The 22,836-nt window shown below is 38.1% G+C and overlaps 1 protein-coding gene across 1 annotated transcript in view; it reads left to right on the forward strand.

The window, feature by feature from the left end:
• Window positions 1-1,088: 1,088 nt before the first annotated feature.
• Window positions 1,089-22,836, forward strand: part of LOC306873705 (dorsal-ventral patterning tolloid-like protein 1) — a 46,312-nt gene continuing 24,564 nt past the window's right edge. Inside the window, exons 1-3 of the mRNA XM_079423176.1 lie at window positions 1,089-1,497; window positions 18,719-18,829; window positions 22,043-22,123. Of these exons, the coding sequence (XP_079279302.1) occupies window positions 1,320-1,497; window positions 18,719-18,829; window positions 22,043-22,123 (370 nt within the window). The 5' untranslated portion in view covers window positions 1,089-1,319. The remainder of the gene's footprint in view (window positions 1,498-18,718; window positions 18,830-22,042; window positions 22,124-22,836) is intronic.

Here is a 22,836-nt window from a genome sequence, read left to right on the forward strand (position 1 = left end):
TAGCGCGCGATAAAGGTTCGAGTCTCCTCGCGCTTACTAAGGGACGCGGCGCGCTCTGTTCTGTCAGATGTGACGGCTGCGCTTAAACCGTAAAGGCTCCTCAGTAAACTCTCCTGAGGTAAATAGGCGTTAAAGGAGACCGGGCCCCGGGGTTATGGCCGGTAAATTGTATTAGTCAGGACCTGAGAGTAGATAAGCGAGCTCAAAGCTGCCTTCATGAAGTCCGTTCGGCGTTTTGACTGTCACTTCACTCAAGTCAGAGAAGTTTGAGATGTGTTGAAAGGAACAAATGTATAAATCAGCAATAGCCTGTTTTTTTCCCCTAGTGTTTCTTAGCTTCCTTGTTCCAGCGGGCAGCAGCTATTTTGAGGTCCACACTGTCCAAATTAAAGCAGCCTCGCGCAGCAAATTACACACCGAGAAACTGCTTTTAGTTCAGAGACGTGTGTGACAGAGACAGAGAGAGAGAGAGAGAGAGAGAATGAGACAGACCTACTTTATGAGGGGAGTTAAACAGGTTTGTTAAATGTCACACCACAGCCGCTTTTACTGTCACCTCCTAATAAAGCAACTATTGCATTTATAACAGTTTTTAAATACGATCTCACCTACATGGAACTTGCGTTACATCCTGAGGTTTTGTATAGGCGACGGGAAAACAGTGCTTTTGCCGGATTATTGCTCAAATTTTAGTGAACGTGTGAATTTTACAGCTACCGGCTCGTTTTGGGTGAACTCGGTTGGTATTATTATAGTAAATCAGATAGTTTCCTGTCTTTATAATGCACGAAAGATGTATATTTGTTGCTCTTAAAAAAGTAGCCTAAGTAGTTTGTGTGCATAGGAAAGTGGCCTATGTCTATCTATCTATCTATCTATCTATCTATCTATCTATCTATCTATCTATCTATCTATCTATCTATCTATCTATCTATCTATCTATCTATCTATCTATCGAGGTTTTGACATTCTGTAAAACCCTGCTCTGAGTCATTTAAATATGTTAAACATCTTCATTTAAATATTAATTTAGTGTCTTTACTTGTGTCGTTTAAAGACGGGCTTTCATTGCAGCTCTGCCTCTTTAGGAAATCTGACTGTGCAAGAGAAAAGAAAAGTGAGCTGGTATCTGCCGGTTCATATCGATGCATTGGCGTCCAGCGGTGATACGCTACGCTGACGGTCCTGCCCCGTCTGTAGAACCGGACCAATGATGATAATGGAGATGATGATGTCCACACGGCGCGTGTAGCGCTAAATCACCTCTACAGGACCCTTACGAGACACTCCACTCTGATCCGCGCTCATTCAAACTTCAGATGGACTGCCTTCACTCTGCACTGGCCAGTAAAATGAATTGGATCACACTCCTGCTGGCCGGCTTGACTTTTTGGGGCAAAGTGTCCTTGCACAGCTGCTTAGATTATGATGAAGGTTATGATTATTATGAAGAGGAGAAAACAGAAACGATAGACTACAAGGATCCCTGCAAAGCTGGTAAGGCGCTTTTGTGCGTTTTTTCTTGCTTTTGATCTGTAAACACTTTCTATGAGGTGATCAAAGGAGAAAACATAAACATCTAATTCGTAATTCACACGGTGCTGTATAGTTATAGGCTAAACGTATGGAGGAGTTAGTTGTTGCGCTTTTTATTCCCAAACTTTAGTTTATTTTCTTTACGCGGAGACTCGCAGGGGTCACGCATTGGGTCCTCTGGTGCGCGAGCATCAGCGACGCCTCTTTTTAATCTTTTTTTTTTTTGGACGTAGACATATCCCTCGCAAGCCTCGCACGACGCCTCCTCCCCCACTGAAATGATATAGCCCGCTTTAATTCGGTTGCTGCCGGGATGATCCCGTGGTTCGCGGGGCCACGTGCGCTCCGCTGTCATAAGCCCGTGCGCGCGCGTTTGTCCGTGCAGGTAGAGTGCGCCTGCACGATTTACAATGTAATTATTATATCAGTCTAACGAAGTTGAAACTGAGTTCACTCCGTCCATGTGAACCACTATTTCACCTGCTGACAGCTGGCATGCAAAATTATTAACAAATGTTATTAATTAATATTACGTAAAAGGAACGAGTAATTACAAATAATCAGTGGTTTTCATATAGGCTACGTTTACGTTGTGCATAATTGTATTTGGATTTTACGTTTACGTAATGTAATGATTATAGATTTAGTGGAATACACATATATAGACATTTTCATGTAATATGGGGGGTTAAACTGTAAAGATTACAGAAAAACTCAAGGGGCCACGTGTAGCCTATGTGTTTGCATATAGTCAGTTTTAGTTGTGGCATGTTTAAGTGTTTGTATCTCTATATATGTTGACACATCTTCATACAGAAGGCCAATAATAAGATTTATTTTTCACTCTGTCCTCTTTTGGATGTGAACGTAAACTCCACCTAAAGCAGATTAGATATTTAAATGCATCATCTGCTGTTATATTTGGTAAAATTGCTCTGTTCCTCCCTCTCTCATATGCCAACACACAGATTTACTCACATAATCACCCTCTCCACATTCTCTCTCTAGTTTGCCTTTGTGTATATATCATGTTTACTCAGGAACTATAATTCTGAGCATTTGTTTCTCTGCTGCAATGTGTTGGCATTGTTTCCAGGCTTTCATGAGACAGATGTATGTACACATGCAGAGGGCACACATACTGTACACACAAGCAATATGGATTACTGATTTGAAACATTTAAGTGGTTTGTATGAGTGTTTGTATGTGTGCAGTGTGCATGTATGTTTGGATTAGTGTGTCTATGTTTGGGTGTATGCTTGTAGGAGTATGACTGTTTTGCAGTTATAGGGAGGACCTCTGTTTTTCCAAACCGTGAAACATTCAGCCTAGAAATTTGACAGGCTTGTTGATAGCAGTACTACAGGGAAAGGGTGGACAACATCTTCACATTAACTTTAAGCACATACATAAATAAATAGACATAGAAAACATTTAAATCTTTATTACACACACTTCTGTCAGATATCTATCACATATTCCAAGGCGACCCTAATTCATACTGTTAGTACTGGAAGTGTAAAATGCTAGTAAACAGCCTGTGCCATGTATATGAACATGTACCCAACTCCCTTATTTATACCAGTGTACACCCAAGATGATTGAATGTCTTACTCAGGATAATATTTCAGACATGGTTCATCTGCCATCACGCTAAACTTGCATGCAAAACCACAACTTTATATGTAGTATGCTACAATGATATGCATTGGTGGAGTTTGCGTTACAATGCTTGAAGATCTTTGCATCATACCAGGTAAAATGCTGACTGTCCAAATACTGTCCAGGTCATTGAGCGCGTTCGATCCAGTTCTCTGTAATGCTAACGTTAGCCACTCTCTTAGCTGATGGAGCATTTTACCGGTGCGTCTGCAGTGTAGCCTTGCATTAGCATATCTGCGCTGTGTTGAAGTTTTAGCAGAAATAGCCATGCTAATTAAATGCAAGGTGTCAATGGGGGGAGCTGCTGTGCCTTTCAGATGAATGGACCCACATTTAGTTTAATTGTTTACAGGTGTACAGTATTAAACCTTGACCTTAAAGGGATAGATCACATTAATTACTCACCCTCACATCATCCCAAACGTTGATCTTCAGAATTTTTTTTTTAGATATTTTTGATAAAATCAGAGAGCTTTCTGACCCTCCCATAGACAGCAAGGGTCCTTCCTAACACAATCAGGGTCCAGAAACATAGCAAGGACATTGGTAAAATAGTCCATGGTCCAGTCCAGTCCAGTCCACCATTGTGGAGAATATCACAATGCATGCCTCTGCTTCTGCATCATATAAACAACGCTCTGGTACCGCTGCTTACGTTGAACACGTGCATGTGTTTTTTACATGATGCGGAAGCAGACACATGCGTCGTGATATTCTCCACAATGGTGGAACGCCGCAGCATACGGAATGAGGAGGAGAAGAATTGTTGAATAAAGTCGTTATTTTTGTTTTCTTTGTGCACAAAAAGTATTCTCGTAGCTTCCTAAAATAATGATTGAACCCCTGATGTCACATGGACAATTTTATCGATGTCCTTGCTACATTTCTGGGCCTTGATAGTGTTAGGACCCTTGCTGTCTATGGGAGGGTAAAAGAGCTCTCGGATTTGATCCAAAATATCTCAATTTGTTTTACGAAGATGAACGAAGGTCTTACGGGTTTGGAACGACATAAGGATGAGTAATTAATGACAGAATTTAAATTTTTGGGTGAACTAACCCTTTAAGTATTTGACATAACACACACATACACACACACATTGTGTACATCATCAACAATTATGTTTTTCTATAGAAATAATGTTTTTATACTGTAAAACCTGTATATTCTACCCTCTAACCCTGCACTCTTTCCTAAACACAACCCTCACAGAAAACTAAAAATCTGATTTATGGTTCCCACAATTTTACTTTTACCTAGATCACACATCACATATACTTTTGCTGAAATATCTGTTTCTCCTTTACACGTATTGTACACTAATTGTAATTGCTAAACACTAGACTTAATCACTAGACATTTTGGCATTTGTGGATATAAAGCAAGACATTATTGACTCCCTATATTAACTAAATGTAAGGCTTTTGGTGTAGCAGCTTGGTTTGGTTAAGTTTTGTGGTTGTTTTGTACATTTTTAGAAATTTCACCCCAAGGGTTGCAAAACCTGAAATGCGTGCACATTTACTTCTGTATGTTCAAGGTGTACCACTTTCATGAGATCCTATTAATGGTTTGTTTTGGTTGACACAACAGAAGGCTATTAACTCCATTAATGAGGTAAAGGCATTGTTTAGGACTTCTGTTCTTGTTTACAGAAACCAAGAGCTCTATTGGTTTCAATGGGTCACTAAAGGGCTAGTTACATTATACTGTCATTAGGTGATGTTATCTGTTTCTGTTATCTTAAGACATTGTAAACCTAATGACACTGTTGCTACAGAATAACTAATCTTTTCTGATTATGCAAATTTATCCCACGCCTCCTTGTTTAGGCAAGAGAAACATAAACAAACCCGAGGGAGTTTACTGGGGGTGTATGCGGACAGACTTAGGAGCAAACACACAGAAAAGAAAGCTTTATACTTCTCTCAGAGTGAGAGTCAACATCTTTATTGGCATGCAGTTCATGTCAGATACTTTCTGAACTTCAATCCTCACTTTTTCTTCATTGCCTAAACATTTTTTTTCCATTAGTTTTATAGAGGGCAGTGGTTGATTTTGTGAAATTGTAATTTATGGTCCTGTAGTTTATAGTAGTCTGCGTCTAGTAAACAAGGACAGCTTAATGGCAGAGAAGTACTCTAGAGATGCTGTCTTCACACAAAGGGTCCAAAATGAACATTTTGCTATGCATAACACTGGCGAGTAATTCATGAAAATTTAATGAAAAAAGCCAATTTTACTTGTTTAAGTGTTAATTTTCCTTTATATTAGTAATAAACAGCACCATTGTCAAGTCATTGCTTTACGTAAAATAAGCTAGTCTTTCTCTCTTTGAGAAACTGCACCTGTCACAACAATGTGAAGAGTACACATCATTTTATTTTGAATGTAATAGTTTTGGGGGCTTTGTGCAAGGAGGAAAATAGGCATACTATATTTTTTAACTGAGGTAAAAGTTGTTAAAAGACAGACAAATTGCTACAGATTTTCTTATCTCTGCATAGGTACACATTGGCCACGTACACACTGCAGCTAAATTCGGTTGTCAGTTCACCATTTACTCCATAATCGCGTTCTGTACACACATAATTCACTAAAATACGGGAGTGACAACCGCATTCGAGAACCGCATTAACTCCCGAAAAATACAGGTAGTGACAACCGCATTTACAGAAGTTCTTCCCAGTGTGTACAGAACTGAACTGAACAACTAGTTGTTAATGACGTATTTGAACGTGCGTCAGTGTCTTCGTCTGTGTGTGAGATGCAAGAAAATAACAGTGAAAGAAGTCTTAACTTAGCACAGGGCTAGATGCGCTCATGAGCTCTGCTTAAAGATCTTCATAGAAAAAAAGACAGCAAACAAGGACAAGCACAAAAAACACTAAAACACCCAAATATTTTATAAAAAATAAAAATAAATCATATATCTCATATCCGCGACAGACCACTTTATTAACTCCATAAAGTGCCTATCTTTATGAGCTAAGACCAAACAACATGCCTGAAAGCACTTGCAAATAGCCTATGAGGACATGGCAACACTGCAAGACAGCGCTCTCTAAAGCAGCCTCCCGAGCATAAACACAACGCTGCATGTGTATCAGCGGTAGTTTAGTTAAAAATCGACGGGCAAAAAGTAAAAAAATGGCACATAACAAACGGTTAAACTTTTATTCACTCCTGCAAGACGACAGATTGTTGCTATGGTTACAAATGAGGGAGTGAGTACTGTTCCGTACACACATGGAACGATAATTTATGGGACTCACTCCCGCATTTAAATGCGGTTGTCACTCCTGAAACTTGCAGTGTGTATGTGGCAATATACTGTATAGCAAATCTCAACTGCTTGTGTCATCACAAAATGTAAACTATATATTATTGCCCAATCTGCTAAATGCAACTAAATGACATGAAGATATAACAAACATTAACAACATTATTTTCTGTAAAGCTGCTTTGAAACAATGAAAATGACATGATCAAGTCAGAATCATCATACCATTTTTGCAAATCATCTTAAATATACATTATAAAATTACTGATCACTTAAAAAAAATTACTCTGTTTTAATTACTCACCAAAGCCAATTTTTAAGCATATTTGATGCTTAGCGTTCATTTTGGACACTGAACATTGATATTTTAGTATTGGATCTGCTGGTCAGATTAATGTGTAGGAGGGTCTCATGTCAGTCTGACAGTAGTCTGATCTTTTATTTCATCTTTGAGTTTGCGTAACTGTGTTTATTATATTATGTGTTGCAGCTGGGTTTCAGTTTCACTTCTACATACGTGTCAGATTCATATTCATCTGTTTACATATTGCTTATGACCTTGTATGTGTGTGTATGTACGGTGGAAATGACTCTGTGTGGTTGATCATCTTGCTTCTGTTGTTCTTGGGAAAACAGAATGTGAATATTTGGCCGTGTGCTTATCTCATGCCATTAGAGTGCACTAAACACATTTCCATCTCTTTGTACGCTGATTTCCCTCACTGTGTGTGTATGTGCGTGTGTGTGTGACGAATGTGGGAGCCCACTTCATTCAGGCACTTATCTCTTCCTGGTAGCCTGCATCCTGCCACTTAGCTTGAGAAGAATCTCTCTCTCTCTCTCTCTCTCTCTCTCTCTCACTCTCTCTCACACACACACACACACACACACACACACTCACACACACACACACACACACGTGCGCCTTCATTCATGCCTGGTACAAAAGAGGGTTTTTGTCAAAAAACTGCACACAGCAAAATAGAGAGTGTGAGTGAGTGAAAAAGGAAACAAAACTTTCTCTTGCAGTTGTATTGTTTGAGTGTCTGCAATGTGCATGTGTTGTATTCAAATACACAGAATACATTTTTTTCATTCAGGTTTTCTTTAATGTAAAACACATGACATCAGCTTGTCTTCACAAGTCTAGACACACTCGCATTAAAATTCAAAGCTTTCAAGACCTCATCAGATGGCTGTTGGCTCTTTGACTGCATTTACTTTTCTCTGAAGTCAGCTTGTCATAATCAGAGTAGTTGTTGTATGTGTGTGAGATGGAGATGGTCAGTTTAATAAAAGAGGATTTTCCAGGAGCACTCTGGCCTGACAGGCAGCTTCCGAAAATTCGCCAAAATTCCAGCGTCAGCACTGTGCTCCGCCATGGACTGTTTGTTTTGGAGCAGAGAAACATGAGTCAGCGATCCGCACACTTCCTCCTAGAATGCATTTTGCTAATTAAACAATTACGGCTTTACACATCCTGACGTGTGAAAAGGTACTTTGATGATCCGACAATGTCACTGACTGAAGTCTTTCTGTCTGTCTCTCATGCACATTTGCTGAGAGTGTGATGACAGTGATTGCTGCTCTCTCCCAGACCAGTTTTAACATTTGTTTTGGACGATCCCAAGTAGTCAGTGATAAATACAGATTTAAATGGACTTCAGAACATTTTGGGATCCATCTACTGCATGTGACTACACATATTTGTAGTGTAAACTCTTTATCTCGGACAACAGTGAAGCCAGTTTGACCTGTCAATCATCCATTAAACTAAAAACAAAGTTTGCCAATTGATCTTGTGAAAGATAAATGACTGACAGCCCAAATAACCTATCAAATCATTGCGTTTATAAGCCTTGTTGTTATCCACCATGTTGCCCATCCAACTTAATGAACTGTGTGTGACATATAAACCATTTTTGTCAAAACTGTGGTTAGAAGGTGTTGTTATGGTAGATGTAATTCAGAGAGAGGCCAGTGAATGGAGTTTTGTTTGCATATTTGTAATAATGCATTTCTACATTTGCACAAAGGAAAGCAATAGTATAATAGCTAGGGCTGTGTATCACCAGCAAAGTCACGATACGATACATATCACGATACAGAGGCCACGATATGATACGTATCACGATACAGGTTTGCACTGAATTTCACCTCAGAATAATTTAGTAAAACAGCTGTTTATTAAACACTGCATACTATAGGGCCGTTGCTAACTATTGGCAGGGCAGGCAGTTGACCTCTGCATAATGAAGGGCCTCCCTAACTGCACCACAGTACAATATACTGTAGGTAATGGCATATGTTTCATGTTTATATTGGGCACTCCCCACCAGGTACAATATTCTGATTGCTTGTATCTTGATTTAAGCCCAAAAATAATAATGTAATCATTCTAATAAATGTATATTGTAATATACTCATATTAATATATTTAAAAGATCATCTTAACATTGCTGGTAGGTTATCATTGCACAAATTAACGCACTCTCTATATAAAAAAATGAAAAAGAATTAGAAGAGTAAACTAATGTGGCAAAGCGGTGGTAATTTACACATACGCAGCCTCTCTCTCTCTCTCATAAATGAACACTTGATGAATTACACTTTTCTGAGAATAGAATATCGAAGTGGAGATCGTTAAACAGCAAGCTTTCAGAAAGCAAGCGCGTTTATCCACAGTGGAGAGAGCACATGTACACATGGTTGCCAGGGTGACAAAGATAAGTAACACACTTAGCAGATATTTCCGTATTGCGCAAGTGGGAAGTTCTGTTTCGGGGATTACGTCTCTTTATATCAGGCAACCCCAGTTGTTTTCCTCTGCGGCCAGATTAAACCTTGTTTTAGCCTATATATAACGCTCTATTCATTATTTTTTAGAAACCTCACACTTTTCTACTCCATTTTAAACGGTGTTCTTGTATTCAAATTAAGCGCGGCCCACTGCTGCACACGTGCCACAATATCGATACAGGGCCAGCTGTATCGTATCGTCAAATCTCTGTGACGATACATCGCCGTATCAATGTATCGAACACAGCACTAATAATGTTGATGTTTTTATAAAAGGGATTTTTTCATTAATTGATTTATTAAGTGTTTGTCACTCTGCACGACATTGACTTTTGTTAATTTTACACTTCAGTGATTTGTTTTCTCCACTAAATACAATGGCGACAGGCATACGGCCAAGTTTATTATTTTAAAGGTGCCATAGAATGCATTGATACAGTATTTTTAAATTGTTCTCTGATATCTACACAGAAGGTATGTGGCTTAGGTAAGGGCAAAAAATCTCCAGAAACGATTTTACATGTCCATTTACAACCCTAGGATTTCTCCCTAGAATGAAACGGTCTGTTATTGGCTTATTTGGCAGGGTCATGAATAATAATGAGCTCTGCTCTGATTGGCTGTTTCACAGTGCTGCTTAATGTTGAGCTCTGCTCTGATTGGCTGTTTCACAGTACGGCTCATCAGCAAAAAGGAAGCACAGGGAGGAAAATATATATTTAAATACTTTCTCTCGCAGTTATATCGTCGGGTAATTATACTGTATATAAAACGCGGGCATCAGGGAGCCGTTATTAATATGCGAGGCATTGAAACTGCTTTTGAACGATCCATCGATCGCGTTATGGTTTCACTTTCAAGATACGTGATCACACAAACTATGTTTACATTATGGAGCAACAGTACTTACCACACATTTCACAAGATCAGATGCTTGTCAGTGGTGCTCAGGATCTGTAAGTCATTCGCCATCATCCTCATCTCTCCTTACTGAGAGTGAAATCTTATGTACTGTAACAGGCTACCGCTAGCAAGGAGCTAACCATGTCCCTTTAGTGGCTCGAGTTATTTGCTTTCTGTGCCTTTCTGAATACAGACACCAACCCATCCCTGCACTTCACACCCCCTGCACGGCCTGGAACATAACATTTATTGTGTTATTTTCGCTGTTGTCCGCGCTTGTTTATTTACAATACCTGCAGAGCTTCTGATGGTTCGGCCGGCTTAGAACAAGGACGGGTTTATGCAAATGTTGGGGGCGTAGTGATCCCGACTGATGCGTCACAGTCGGTGTTATGTTCTGATTCGCCTGTTTTTCAGTGGTCTTTTTTAATCACAAGATTTACATATGAAGGAGAAAACTATGGTGTTTGAGGCTCACTGTATGTCATTTCCATGTACAGAACTGTTATTATTTAAATATGCCAGGGTAAAGACAGTTTTTCATTCTATGGCACCTTTAAGAAAAACAGTTCTTGACATTTGGATAGAATTCCTTTTGTAGCTTCACTATTTTTTCCGTCCTCTGTCATTATATTTAGTGTTTTAATACAACCTGATACAAAAGCTTGTGCTTTCAGTTTTTTTTTGCGCAATGATAACCTGCATTTGAAGTAATTTATGCCACACACACCTGGCACATCAGGGTTATTTTGTTGGGTGCACAATATAGTACCCGTCCTTGAGAAGCAGTGGCGCTGTTTTAGTAATTGCTGTCGAAATGTCAGTGATGTCCATCTGAAAAAATTAAAAGGACTAGGCCTAGATGCAAAAGACTTAATAGAACTTGGCATCTTTAAATTCAACCCCTTTAAAGCACCATTGCTGCAGCAATTTACAGTACATGTATATGTAATGGCTTTGGCTGTTGCACTGCACACTGTTTTTGTATAAATATATTTGGAAGCAAGTATGTGGACTTTTTTGTAGTGAGTGATGTATGTAGTTTCAAAATCAGAGACCCTTTCCTCCAATCACAAGTGGTCACAGGAGACACATTTGAGATGCATGTTACTACAAGGTGTAAACAGCAATGTGTCTCAGCTGACTACTTGTGATCTCATCACGGATTCACAGAGACAGATCTTAAAAGCAGGTGTAAATGGGCCCTTGATGCTCATAGCTTAGTCTGACTCTCTCGAGCAATTGGATGCAAATGCATTTACGATGAAGTTTAATCTCAGGACCAATGGAAACCTTTTTAAAATATAGCTTTTTCAGTTGTCCAGGTGTCATGCATAGCCACAGAAATGTTATTGCTTGGTTATTGTTCTGATTAATGCTGTCTATAAAAACAAGACGTTGGTTTTTAGCATTGTCAGGATGCAAGGTGACATCAAGCAGTTATTGGAATGTTGTTTGGATGTATATATGTTTTTGTTTGAGTGTGTCTGTCCCTGATTCTTCTTGTGATCAAGCTCGCAGGAATGTTATTTGGGCTGTCACCCAAAATGCTTTGCGTCAGGTCTTTCTGACATGTGGCGCAGATGTCTTTAGTTACGCGTGACACTGACAAACAGAAACACCCCACTCATCCTTCAGCTCCCATGATATTCATTCATCAGACTCAGCTGCATGTTTCTGTGGGTTTAATGAGGGAGGGATTCTCGGTATTAAACTGACATCACAGTAATGAAGCATCAACATATGGTCAGACTTTCTAAACCCGTAGTGTGTGTTGATCAGTGCCTCCCTCCAGAATTCTCCAAAACATCTGCTCTCTCTGTGTACATAAAACAGTCTGTCAGTCAAACTGAAGGCCAACTAGAGAAGATGAACAGTGGGCATTCTTCATTCAATTATACAGTTTTCAGCTCTGTTCCAAAGCCTAATGAGCTGTCTTGCTATCACAGACAGTTGCGTTTTGAGGATCCATCCACACAGAATAGGTTTTTGCATTTAAAAACTTATAACTGATCACAAAAATATTATGTGAAATAAAACATTTTTAATTAAATGGAATAATTTTTATTCAATTAAATGTAAGTATATGTATAATTGACAGTTCACTTGCTTTATCCATCATGTTGGATTGATAATTATGCTGCCTACCATTGTGTCAAGAGCACTGCTTATAATGCCTGAAAATGCTGTTTAGGGTAGGGAGCTCACAAGGTTTTGGAACCCGAGCTTTTATCTGAGAACCTAGATTCTCTCTAATATAATCTGATTGATTAAATTAACGTATCACTTTTGATTGACTTTTTTATTACTTTGGTGAGATTTGCAATGCAAAAAGTATTTCTCAAATGCTCTGTGTACTCGCTGAGACAAGTTTACTCAAATTGAATGCACAGTTAGTTACAGAAATGCTCTCCTCCAACTCTTAAATCATTCAAAGGAAACAGTGAGAATGACTTGGATGTTTCCAGGATAAACTGGAGAGTCTCATTTGGAACTGTAGTGTGACCTCCAGGATAATCTCCTATTTTAATACACATTTTTTTATCTGGACCCAGATTAAACACATCTCCTGCCGCGCTACAATAACCTTGGAACTGAGATTATAATTTCACATTTGCCAAAACATTTTATTCCCCTCCAGATGATAAATTCTGCAGAGGTCTCTATGTTCCCATCTGAGCAGATGTAAAGCTGTTAAACTATCATTTTAATTTCTCAATGAAAGAGACATCATACAGTTAACAATCCCATGCCACTGTTATGGTCACATGTTAGACACAATTTATCCGATTTCCCTCCTACAGTTCATAATCAATTCTTAAGTACAGCCTCTGCTCTGTGTTTATCGATCATCACGGATGAAGTTATTGACTGGTGCTAAGTTAAGATGTGCAGTCAAAGACTCATTGATGTTAAGCGAACACATGATTGCTGAGGCATTACTGGGCTTCACTCCCAGACTTCCCAAATCAATGTACAAATTCAACACGAAGCCTTTTCCTCTGCGGTCGAGTCTGAGCACTTTGTCTTGTTCATCTGGACACATATTTCACAGTCTTGTCTCATTGTCAAGGCTGTTATGAATAGTGTAGAGAGACCTCATGTCAGCTATTTAGTATACATTTTAGCAGAAACTGAAATATGAATAGCAGTCTGTGGGCAAGATTTGCGTATTTAACGCTGATATGTAATCTTGTGCCTTTTTAAGTATGTGGAAGAAACAATTTGAGACCACACAGTGATTTACTGTAAAAATTAAAATTTGCAATTGCATCTTTAAAATATAAATATGCTTTTCTTGGAATTTTCTGTATAATTATAATAACTGTATAATTTCCAGCTATTTTTGCACATTTTCTTTGTTAGTAAAACATAGCATTTGATGAAATAGGATTGCATTTAAATGTGTAAAAAATGTATAGTAAATCATATTTTTAAAATGTATTTAAAATCTAAAAATATATATTTTTAATTATATTCTAAATTATAATCTACACTGTAAAATATTACTGTGGATCTAATGGTAAAAGGCTGTAAAAAATGCTACAGTAAAAACCTGTTAAATGGTTTTGCAAGTTCCCCTAGTATATACGATGAAAAACTGGATTGGATATTACATGTAATTTTACGGTAGTATACCGTTTTTGGAAAATTTACAGTGAATAACCAAAAATTCACATTCCCAGAATTCTCTGCATTAAATTTCAGATTTTTTTTTTTTTTTTTTTTTTTTTTGTGAACAATTATTTTTATTGGCTGACAGTGCACAAAGAGTAAAGGAGTCAGCGTATAATTTAAAAGTTGGAAAGGACTAGCCACCATCTGATCTGTTATGCTGTAAAGTAGATAATTTAATTCGGGGGCGTTTACCATTCCAAATATATTGAGAGATTACTGAATCGAGTTTTTTTCCAATAGCTAGCAGGTGGGGGTAAAGGAATCATAGAGGAATAGAAATTAACTCGAGGAAGGATGTTCATATTAACAACAGATATTCTTGCATGGAAAGAAGTAGGAAGATACGTCCAATTAGCCAGATCTGAGGTGACTTTAGCCAAGTTTTTGAGACAATATCCTGCAAGGACGTAATAGATATCTACACCTAAGTATGTGAAAGAATGTACCACTGGAATAAAACCAGAAAATGTTGCAGACCCAACACAAAAATTGAGAGGGAGCAGATATGGATTGTCTAAAAATAGCAATATGTCATCTGCAAATAAAGATATGTGATGTGAAGTGTTTTTAATGGATATAGGAAGTATAAATTCTGATTGACGTACAGCTTGAGCAAGAGGTTCTAGAGATAAAGCAAATAGTAATTCACATTCCCAGAATTCCCTGCATTAAATTTCAGATTTTTTTTTTTTTTTGTGAACAATTATTTTTATTGAGAAAAAATAAATAAAAATAAAAATAAAAACAAAAATAATAATCCCCCTCCACCCAGCCACCAGGCAGACCCACACTATACATAAATTCAAAATAAATTATACATCAAAAAGAAGAAACAAAAGATTTAATGATGTCAAAAGTGGCACTCCAGTTCTTCAGTTTTTGTCCTTGCTCCATGGATACGAGCTGTAGATAGCTCCATAGAAACAATGTCCAGCAAAGATAAGCTCTATACACATCTAGCCATTGAATGTGGAGGAACCCAGCGACTGACTAACATTTTCTTTGCAGCAGTAAGAGCAGCTAAAAGTAAGTTTTTCTGTTGCGGACACAGAGCCAATTCAGAAAAATAATTTAAGATCTGGAGTCAAAACCACATCCTTTTCTAATAGAAATTATATGTCATGAGCAAACTGAGTCCAGAAAAGAGAAAGTGCAGAGCATTGCCCAATTTCTTTTTAAATATGTACAGAGTGCCCCCTGCGGACATAAATTGCAATTTGGGGAAGGTGACACGTGCATATAGAAGCATTTTAAAGGGGACAGATAGAGTCTATGTAGTAATTTCCAATGAATCATCTGATGATTTGGGTTTATTGAGGATGATGTGATTGTCTCCCAAATTTGGTCAGAAAATACATTTTGTAAGTCACCACTGATATCCTTAGACCAGATAGTTGTTATGGATAATGGTTTGTATGGTTGTTTGAGGAGAAAAGAGTAAATAACTGAAGCAGAAATAACAGAATTATCAGTGGGGAGAATTACTTTCCGTAGGGGATGTACAGGTAATTGTGCATCCCAGGGAACTCCATATGCGCGAAGCGCTGACCTAATACAAAGATACATGAAAAAGGAGGTTCCTGGTATATTGAAGAGAGACTTAATATCTTGAAATGATTTCAGGCCTTTATCATCATAAATGTCACCAAAGGAATTTACTTTACATTTAATCCATTGTGGACAGTAAAATGGAAATGAAAAATTATTATTGAGGAACAAAGGTGAATGACGATGCCACCTCAAGTTTGGCTCTATTTTCCTGGTCACCGTTCTCCAAGTAGAAATAAAATGTTATGATAGGGCCAAAATGAAGTTTACATTGTCTAAGTGAGACACCAGCAAAAACCAAGTGTTCTATATTGTGTGGAGAAACAAGAGACTCTTCAATGGCCCACTATGAGGTTGACGCATTTGGTTTAAACCAGGCTGACAGTGCACAAAGAGTAAAGGAGTCAGCGTATAATTTAAAAGTTGGAAAGGACTAGCCACCATCTGATCTGTTATGCTGTAAAGTAGATAATTTAATTCGGGGGCGTTTACCATTCCAAATATATTGAGAGATTACTGAATCGAGTTTTTTCCAATAGCTAGCAGGTGGGGGTAAAGGAATCATAGAGGAATAGAAATTAACGCGAGGAAGGATGTTCATATTAACAACTTGCATGGAAAGAAGTAGGAAGATACGTCCAATTAGCCAGATCTGAGGTGACTTTAGCCAAGTTTTTGAGACAATATCCTGCAAGGACGTATAGATATCTACACCTAAGTATGTGAAAGAATGTACCACTGGAATAAAACCAGAAAATGTTGCAGACCCAACACAAAAATTGAGAGGGAGCAGATATGGATTGTCTAAAAATAGCAATATGTCATCTGCAAATAAAGATATGTGATGTGAAGTGTTTTTAATGGCTATAGGAAGTATAAATTCTGATTGACGTACAGCTTGAGCAAGAGGTTCTAGAGATAAAGCAAATAGTAAAGGTGAAAGAGGACAACCCTGGCCTCTTCTAATTGGAAATGATTGTGAATTTATCTGGCCAGTAAGAATGGTGTTTGAGGGATTAGCATAGAGGATTTTAATCATATTTATAAAGTTAGAGCTAACACCTAGGTGATCTAGCACTGCCCACAGATAGTTCCACTCCAAATGGTCGAATGCTTACATTGCATCTAAAGAAAGTATAGCAGCAGGAGATATCGATTGTTCAGATTAGGAGATTATGTGAAGTAGTTTTAGTAGATTATCTGAAGCAGAACGAGATTTAATAAACCCTGGTTGAGCATGATTAACAAGTTTAGTCATAAAGCATTCTAGGCGGCAGGCTAAAACTTTTGCATAAATTTTAACATCTGTACCAATTAGAGAAAGTGGGCGGTAACTAGAACATAAAGTAGAGTCTATCTTTTTTTAATAGGAGAGATATAATGGCCATGTTCATATTTTGTGGAAAGGATCCTTGATCAATCGAATATTGCATCATATCTAACATAAGTGGCCCCAAATCGGACCCGAAGGTCAAGTAGAACTCAACTGGTACGCCATCTAGGCCTGGGGATTTCCCCTTGCTCATAACTTTAATCAATGATTCTAATTCAATAAGTGATAAAGGCCTATCTAAAGAGTCTGATTCTGACAGATGTGGAAGATTAAGATTAGATAAAAAAGAAGTGTAAGATGTGGGTTCACATTTAGAGTTGGAGCTATATAGATCACAATAGAAGGAATGAAAAGTGTCATTTATGCTCTTCTGGTCAGTCAGAACCTCACCGGTTTGAGATTTCACCGCAGTAATATTTTATTTTTCACTATTACGCAGTCTGAGAGCCAGTAAATGGCTAGGTCTGCTACCTTGAAAATAATCATTTTAAATGAGAAATTTGTCTCTCTCTCTATATAACAAATTAAGTTCTTTCCTAACAGTTTCAATTTTAGCTGCCATACGATCAGAAAAAGTGTGTTCGTTTGCCTGTTCTAATGATCGGAGATTGGATTCCAGGTCAGAGATTTTCATACGCTGAATTTTGTGGCGAAAGGAAGCAAATGATATTGAAAAATTCCTTATGAAGCATTTTGTCACCTCCCACAATATCCGCGGGTCATCTACCGAGCCTTTATTGATGTCAATAAATTCATGTAGTTTACTTCTGAACTGATCACAAAAAGACTCATCTTTTAATAAATTAGAATTAAAGCGCCATCTGGGGGCTCGCGAAGGTCGCTGAATAATTGAAAGGTTATAAAAATTACTACTATGGTCTGAAAGAAAGAGGGGAAAGATGTCGACTTCAAGTAGCATTGAGGTCAAGGAAGAGGAAGCAAAAATGTAGTCAATCCGTGAATATGATTTGTGTCTAGCTGAGAAAAATGTATATGTTATTTTTACCGTGAATATTACAGAATGTTTTGACAGTGTAAAATATCTAAAAAATGTAAAAGTAATCTAAATATAAAAATTCTAAATTCTAAATTAATTAAAAATATTTTTTTTTGTGATGAGAAAGTGACATTTTGAATGCTCATTTTGTTTTAGATTGTCTCAGCGATAAGTGGAGTGGGGTTAGATCATCGCTAAAATTAGTCCTCTATGAAGGGTGTGATCCACAGGAGACTCCAGCTTTATATGAATGTGATATGGATCACGATCACGGATTAAAGCTGAACATTGTCTGAGGAGCTGATGGGGGAGGGAAGGATGCTTGTATGCACACGTGCGCATACACACAAACAATACATAAGAAACAATAGTGGTGGCCTAAAGCTGCAGTTCACTGGTACATGTACATACGCATATACACACTCGCACACACATGCTTCCACAAGGGCAGAGTTTATTCCAATATGGAACAATCAAGATATCTTAAAGCATAATCTTTATTGTTTTATATCAAGGTTGAGGAATGAATTCTCTGCCAAAACTACTCGCACACACAAATGGCGTAGTTCCCAATATTATCTCCTTTTCATGGCCATCTCAGGATAATTTAAGGATGTATGATGTCATGACTGTAGCTGAACTTTAAGTATGTTGGGACAAGCACGATACGGACATTATGTGAACAGGGTTGGTAAGATTACAACAGGATGTATATACATGTTCCCTGACATCCGCTTATTAATTTGTAATCAGCATCTGAGGGTGTGAGAGCAAAGGGCAAGTTGACAACCTAAGATGTTTCCTCTCATGTTAACTTGTCAATCGATCACATATGCAGCAAACCTTAAATTAGCATCAGTCAATAGCTCAGGCCATGCTGATCTGAGTTTCAGACGTGTCTGCCAGCACAATCTATGGTGCTGCCAAAGAGTGTGTGTTTGTGTCCTCTAATAATATCCTTCTGGTTTCTTTTTTCAGCTGTATTTTGGGGAGATATTGCCTTGGATGAAGAGGACTTGAAAATGTTTCAGATCGATGGAACGATAGAGCTTTCACAGCAGTCACATGGGAGACAGGGACACACGTCGGGTAAGGCACATCAGATATCTCATCGCTCCAGACTGCAGTTGTCGACAATCATTGAAAATTGCCCGATTTGTGAACAAATGACTCTTATGAAGTGGTACTTTTTAGGATTTGTGAAACGGCCTCAAACTCACTTGTGATTTAGTACTTTGAATCAGATTTACTTTGCCAGTAAATTGTCTGAGCGGCTACTGAGTTAACAGCCGACTGAGACTTAAAGGTGCAATAGGTGATTGTCTTAAGAAACATTTTTTGCTGGTTGAAAGTCTCTTCACATCCTGATAGCAATCATTAAGGTAAGTGGTCTAAATGTATTTATATGTATTTATATATTCTGTGGAAGGCGTAGGACCAAGAAATGTTCGTCCAATCAAAACGCTTGTGCCGAGCGTTTTTATTGACTTTCCTACCTGCCTGTCAACATATGTGTTAGCATACCTCTGTGCACACGATACGTCATCAGCGCGTTCACGTACGCTATTGCAGACATCACGAGAATGGCAGGAAAAAAATCAACAACCTGATCTTCCTTCCCGGTATTGTAGTATTTTTACTAACTGTACTATAAAGTTTTCTCACCGGTAAATGATGTATTGTAGTAATGTTGTCACTGGTTGTCTGATCTGTTTGTGAAATTCGCGTTCATGTGTTCAGAAGGCGTGGCTTTGGACAGCAATTTGCAGGCAGGGTGGGACGTTCGGTTTCACTGCTATAAGGCCAAAGTTAGCATCTCCTACTGCACCTTTACATCTATAAGCTTTTTAAATATTCTCAACAGAATTTTACTAACATATTATAGAGCATTGCTTCTGAACAGTCAGCTTTGTTTTTATTTTCGCATCTAAAAAGTTATATGGCTGCTAAATGTTTAATGTTATTCCTAGTCATTTGATCTAGTATTTTTTTTCTGTCTAGATCCCTACATCACACTTTAGACATTATAATTCTGTCACATAATCTGGATTTAAAAATGAAAGGTCCTCAGTTTAGTGCACATGTTTTTTCAGCTGAGTTCAGTAGCAGATGTGCAGCAGATGAGGTTAAAGCTGCAGTGAGCAGCTGCTGAGGGTTGAGGGTTGTTTCTGGTGCAGAACAACAACGACTCTTTCTACAGTAAGGTTCAAGGTTTGAGCTTCTGTTTTACTCAGTCCTTGAAGCTGGTCATGTGCTTTTTTTGTCCCGATGTCATGTTTGATGTCAGACCTTCCTCCAGGCATTAAATGCTCTGATCTAGCGCTGGCCTCTGTGCAGTTTCGACTGCAGGGTGTGACACAGAAACACACACACAAACACATACAGTAGCCTCTGTGGATTTAGTATTTAAGACAATGTCTTGATCAGTCTGAGATGCTGAGTTGTCATAAGGATGGAAGGAATGTCCATGATTGTGTTGTGGGCTGTGGATAATTTAAACGTATTAAAGTAGTATTGAAGTTGACGAATGTTTGGGGATATTGGGAGTTTATAGCTTCAGGTGATTAGACTTGATAAATGCTCCTGTCTCAACTCCACGGCACCATCAGCAAACAACTGTGTGTGTGTTTGCATAGCAAGGTCTTTGTCTTTTACTCCTTATGCAATGGGAAAAGTGCAGAAGCGGATATGTGTGTGCAAATGTTTGTTTCTTTGTGAGTTAGAATAAACATTGTTAACAAAATCCTTCCTTGCTGATACCTAAACTGACCGAAGTCAAAATGTGCGTGCGTATGTCTTTCCCAGTGGCACATTGTGTCTAAAACAGGATACAATCACTAGCAGCCAACTAAGAGAACTTTACCTTGCTGGGTTGCGGCATTGTCAGCAACATCACCTTTATCATCGTCTGAGTCTTTGGCAGTGTAAAGATGGAAGTGAGGCCAAAAAGACGATAAGGATTCAGCTTTGTGTTTCCGTTCTGACTGGGGTTGTTACAGGATGTGCCACCGGGACAGAAGGGCAAACTGCATCAGGACCAGGAATTGCAGGAGAACTGATGCGTGTTTAAACCAGTCAGGACAAGTCTTTCATGGATATTTCCAGATTCATCAGGATGCTGTCATGGAGACACACACTTGTATACCTGCCAGTGTTATGTGCATGAGATAGAGTGTTTGTGCGCACATTAATCCCAAAGCTCAGACTTTTCCTGTGTCTTGGATTCAGAGTATTGTTTGTTCCTCACTTTCCTGTCCCCATCAGAGAAATTCCAGAGAAAGAGAGAGACAGAGTAAATGCAAAAGTAAGATAGAAGAGGAACTGACATGTGTGAATAGAGATGTTCAGTGAGAACCCTGGGAGTGAAAGACAAGAGTAGGTGAGATGTTGAATGAGGGAGAAGAGGCTGGTGAATGGGGTAATGAGGAAAGGTGAGGACAGATAAAATAGGTGTGATAATGGCAGAGAGCTGGTGATGGAAGTTTCTCGGCTCACTGACTGTGTAATAGTAATAACTTTATAATGGCACCAGTTAAACTTGATTTAAAGGGATAGTTCACTCAAAAATGAAAATTCTGTCATTAATTATTCACCCTCATGTCGTTTCAAACTCGAAAGACCTTTGTTCATCTTCGGAACAAAAATTATTATATTTGATGAAATATGTGAGCTCGCTGACCCTGCATAGACAGCAATGTAACTGAAGGACATCGACAAAACAGTCCATGTGACATCAGTGGTTCAACCACAATTTTACCAAGCTAAAAGAATACTTTTTTGTGCACTAAGAAAGTAAAAATAACAACTTTATTTTTCTCAATTCTTCTCCACGACGCAGCAGCACCACTTGCATGCATGGTACTCTCCATAATAGTGGAAGAAGAGAAGAATTGTTGAATAAAGTCGTTATTTTTGCTTTCTTTGTGCACAAAAAATATTCTCACAGCTTCATAAAATTATGGTTGAACCTCTGATGTCACATCAACTGTTTTACTGATGTCCTTACTACGTTTCTTGGTCTGGGAACATTTCAGTTACATTGCCATCTATGCAGGAAAGCTCTGTTTATGCAGGGGTCAGAAAACTCTCGGATTTCATCATATGTATCTTAACTTGTGTTCCGAAGATGAACGAAGGTCTTACGGGTTTGCAACAACATGATGGTGAGTAGTTAATGGTAAAATGTTCTGTCCCTTTAAGGAAAGTTTACTCATAACGTAACAAAAACACTCACATAATGTTCTCATAAAATTAAAATATCACTTTCACAGCATAACTCCCTTGTATGTTTCGATCTCTCAGGTGGTCTAGGAGAGCATAATCCCAGTAAGAAGAAAGGTTCGTTATATCTGTTGCTGGATAGAATACGACGGTTAGGTTTTGGTAAGTTCAAAACACTGGATTGTTTCTCACCTTTTTTTCTTATTTAGCCCACAGCACCATTAGCAAAGCCTCAAGTACCCCTTCATCAGCATTTAGAATTAACATTCAAATTAGCATTGTTCACCCTATCTATTTGATCAATTCATCTTGATCAGATAATCATTTATATTATTGTGAATAATTCATCCATTCGTATGTTTCTTTTTATGTATTTTTTTAGAGCTCAAAATGTATAACTCATAACTCAATCATTTGGTGAAACAACATACTTTTTTCTGGTGATGAATGCAGAACTTCTCCAAAAGCATCAAACCCCATCCCTTTCTTAAATTCGACCTACAATAAAAATTCAATACAAGTACAATTTCTAACAGCTCTGAGAGCAATTATTTATAATCTTTCTCCAAGATTTATTTAATGTGAACAAATGTAAAATGATTTGCAGATTATAATGAAACCTCAATAATTATGAAAAGCCCCAACGAGACTCACTATAATTTGCACAAATGTAAGATTTATTCTATAAAATTTTGGGAAGATGTTGTGTTATTAAATGAATGTGTTTGCATCCATGCATGTTGATGCAGTTTGAGGAATACAGAACCTGTGTTTGTAAATATCTAATAAATAAATATCACAATTGGTGATTTTTATTGCACTGGAATCATAACAATAGTGCTGTCATGTGTTGGCAGGATGGATTTCATTGCAGT

Source organism: Barbus barbus, assembly GCF_936440315.1.
Source record: "Barbus barbus genome assembly, chromosome: 8".
Taxonomy (NCBI): Eukaryota; Metazoa; Chordata; class Actinopteri; order Cypriniformes; family Cyprinidae; genus Barbus; species Barbus barbus.